The sequence below is a fragment of the Durio zibethinus genome, chromosome 10, assembly GCF_047325235.1.
Source record: "Durio zibethinus cultivar Kanyao isolate XHJ-2024 chromosome 10, ASM4732523v1, whole genome shotgun sequence".
NCBI lineage: Eukaryota > Viridiplantae > Streptophyta > Magnoliopsida > Malvales > Malvaceae > Durio > Durio zibethinus.
In genome coordinates, this window is record NC_143171.1 from 6540831 (window position 1) to 6544642 (window position 3812).

At 30.6% G+C, this 3812-nt stretch overlaps 1 protein-coding gene across 1 annotated transcript; it reads left to right on the forward strand.

Moving 5' to 3' along the window:
- Positions 1-402: 402 nt before the first annotated feature.
- Positions 403-2587, forward strand: LOC149516388 (B3 domain-containing protein REM16-like). The gene is made up of 6 exons (XM_089766244.1): positions 403-474; positions 561-940; positions 1068-1152; positions 1233-1672; positions 1705-1849; positions 1945-2587. Exons 1-6 carry the CDS (start codon positions 406-408, stop codon positions 2233-2235), a joined length of 1410 nt encoding a protein of 469 aa, XP_089622370.1. The 5' UTR covers positions 403-405; the 3' UTR covers positions 2236-2587.
- Positions 2588-3812: the final 1225 nt, after the last annotated feature.

Consider the following 3812-nt stretch of genomic DNA (forward strand, 5'->3'; position numbering starts at 1 on the left):
CATTTAATCTATTTAATGCTTAATTAAATAACACGTATCATTAACTATAAAATTTGATTGAGTTGAATTAAATGAATTATAATATGTATTGTAAAATTTGTAATTAATTAGGTTTAAGAATATTTTTATTGATATTTTTATTTTTTATTAGAAATTATATAAATTTAATTATCAATAAACTTAATTATTTATGAATTTATAATGTTCATGAACTTATCTAATTAAAGATGAATATACATTGTATCTGATATAATTTACGTTTAATATTTTAAATTTAAATTTATATATATTATCAAGTAATATAAATAACTATAAATTAAATTCAAATTACATAAATTTAATTATTCATGAATTTAAGGAATATATAATGCAACTAATTCATAAGAATAAACTGGAAGTTTGAAAATGGATAGGAAGCCAAAACGAAACCCGTCTTTCTTTAAGGTCTTGATCGGAGACTATGAAAACAAACTGGTAAGTTCATATTCTATTATCAGGCATTTAATGCTGCTTGGTGGCTCAAGTTTTATGTATGTAAATGCTGTTTTTATGTGGAACAGAGAATACCGCCAGCGTTTGTGAAGAATTTCGGAGGAAATGTGCCCACCAACTTCACCTTGGAAACCGACTCGGGGAGTACATGGCGGGTCACAGTTAAACATAAAGAAGTAGGCTACTTTTTTTGCAGTGGATGGTCAACTTTTGTGAAAGATCATTGCCTGGAAGAAGGGGATTTTCTAGTTTTCTTTTGGCTTGGTTGTTCAACTTTTGAAGTGCTAATTTATAATCGAACTGCCTGTGAAAAGGACATCAGTCTTGCTGCTAAGAAACGAAGAGGTCGACCTGCAGTTAACAGGCAAATTGAAGAAACTTCAAGCATAAAAAGTGCCTCATGTTCCAAGATAGCAGTAGTTTCATGTGGCCGTAGAATCTCTCGTGAGCCACTATTCCCTTTTTTCACTACATTAATTTCGAGTGTTACACTTCGTTCTTTTTTCTTTTTTTTTTCTCATTTCGAAGATCCATACATGTTTAGGTGCAACTGTTAGAAGGGCGAAAAATGTTAGCCGGAAGGTTGAGTTTGTATCAGAAGTAACCCAGGAGCGTCCGACCTTTCTCGTGGTTCTGAAGGAGTACCAGAAATACTATATTGTAAGAACAACTACTTGGTTTTTAATTATCAATCAAATGCTGTTAATTACTTTATACTCTATCTATATATCTTATATCAGGCTGTTCCAAGACGTTTTGTCATAGAAACAGGCTTGGTAGAGGAATCCAGCACACTGATTAAGGACACAAAAGGCGGGATTTGGCTACTGAACGTCGTCGTGGATTCAAAACAGGTTCGTCTGGGTGGTGGATGGTCCAAGTTTCTGCAGGAAAACGAAATAGTAGTCGGAGATACCCTTTTGTTTCAGCACATTCCAAACACAGGTAATTCAATTCACGTCCAGATTATCAGAAAGGCTGGATATAGAAATAGTGGGAGACGAAACAAGCGAGCAAATGCCTGTGAAAATTACACCATTCTTGCTACTAAGAGACAAAGAGGTCGACCTTTAGTTAACAGAAGAATTGAAGAAATACCAAGCAAAAAAAGTGCTTCAAGTTCCAAGATAGCAAGAGGAGTTTATCGTGGCTGTAGAATCTCTTCTCTTTTAACATTACAGTTCATGTATAACACTTAGATTTTTTTTTTTTTCTCATTTTAACGATCCATGCATGTTTAGGTACAACAATTAGAACGGCGAGAAGTGTTAGTCAGAAGATTGAGATTGTATCAGAAGTCGGCCCGGAGCGTCTTTCATTTGTAGTGGTTCTGAAGGATCACCAGAAATACGGTGTTGTAAGAACAACAACTTGGTTTTTAGTTCTCAATTCAATGCTGTTAATTACTTTCTAGTTTCTACTCCATCTATATACATGCATATTAAATTTCAGGCCGTTCCGGGAAATTTCGCCAGAGAAACAGGCCTGATATATCAACCGAGCGCGGTGATTAAGAACCCAAAAGGTAGGAAGTGGCCACTGAAAATCACCGTGAATGCAAGATCGCAGGTTCGTCTAAGTTCTGGATGGTCCAAGTTTCTGCAAGAAAACGAAATAGTAGTTGGAGATACCCTTTTGTTTAAGCACATTCCCAACACGGGTAATTCAATTGACGTCCAGATTCTTAGCAAGGCTGGAGATCGAAATAGTTGGATACCAAACAAGCGAGCTAAAGTCTGTTAAAATACTCTTTTGCATATCGGTTTTTGTCTGATTATTCAATTCAATTCACTGTTGATTTGAAACGGTGATCATATTATGGGTGTCCCATGTCTGAGACTGAGCCTCCAATGCACCAGTCATTTTTGTTTTTGTTGGATGTTATGGAAATATAGCGTTATAATGTAATTCCAGATGTTCCTTTTTGTAACTATCTTGTTAAAATTGACCTGAAAGTTCCTCTTTGTAATTCCAGAGCCTCCAATGACCTTTTTGTACTTGACTTTATCCTAAATTTTCTATCTCCTATTACTTCTACGGTTTAAAACTTTTTTCTCAATTATGTTCCTCACATTTTCCTTAGTTTTCAAAACTATCTAGAAACAATGAAGCTTGAAATCAAACAATTGAAAACAAAGGGACGAAATGCCAATAACGCTATAATGTAAGTATCAACCAAATCTCTAGAAAGGAACCCGGAAAATGAAATCTTAGGCTGATTTTATAGCACGCACGTCTGAGATCATCACCTGAAGCGTAATTGATTAAGGCTGAGTCAGCTTTATCAGATGCTGTCAAAAGTTTCTTGAAATGGCGGCGGATGTAGCTTACGCACTGCAAATATTTTGTTTGTGGCATTATGTCAAGCAAAACCAAAAAGAAAAAAAAAAAAACGGAAAATCCGAAGATGAAATTAAATATAAAAGCTGCTGCTGCTGCAATTTAATGCACGTCTGTAGTCCATTAAGTCCAGCAAATAAACAAAAGTTTTGAAAATTAAGGTGTAAATTAACAAAAATTTTGACGAGTGAATATATTAAGTTGTTTTTTTTTATTAATTTTAATAAATAATTTAAAAAATATTTTTATTTATTTATTAAATGATTGAATATGAATATAAATTTATTTATATTGTGATCAAATTTATTTATATTTTATTTGATTATTATTTATTTATAATAATATTAAAATTATATTTTTATTTTTATCTTAATTTTATTTTAAAATTCATTCATATTTATTTTGATTTATTTATTTAAATTTATTTGATTATAATTTATTTATTATTTATAAATATATTTATTTTTATATATTTATGAATATGTTTATTTAATATTTATGAATAAATTTTTTTAATTTAATTAAATTGAACACGAATATTCTATTACTTAATGAATTGAGCTTAAACATTTCAAAAAATATATATATATATATATATATATATATATATATGTATGTATGTGTGTATGTTTATTTGTTCATTTGCAGCCTATTGAAAATGGCTAAAAAACCAAAACGAAACCTTCTTTCTTCAAAGTCTTGATTGGAATGTGTAGCCTGCTAAAGTTTTAGCATATATTATAAATATATATTTTTTTTGTGGGTGCAATAGAAAATTTTGACAGAATTAATCAGAAACTAGGTTTTGCTCTTGCAATGTCAACATGATTTTTTTTGTCAAATTTTATTTTTAATATATTTATATTATTATTTATGCTAAAATAACAAGTACATTTTTATAGTAATTTTCATAGTAGATTGCTTTCAAAATATTTTATAGATTTATAATAATTTAATATGTAGTTAAATCTTATGCAATT

Coding starts and splice junctions, on each gene's coding strand:
- LOC149516388 (XM_089766244.1), top strand. CDS start 406: ATGGATAGGAAGCCAAAACGAAACCCGTCTTTCTTTAAGGTCTTGATC. Junction 1,673..1,704: donor TCTTCTCTTTTAACATTACA/GTTCATGTATAA, acceptor TTTTTTTTTTTT/TCTCATTTTAACGATCCATG. Junction 1,850..1,944: donor ATCACCAGAAATACGGTGTT/GTAAGAACAACA, acceptor ATTAAATTTCAG/GCCGTTCCGGGAAATTTCGC.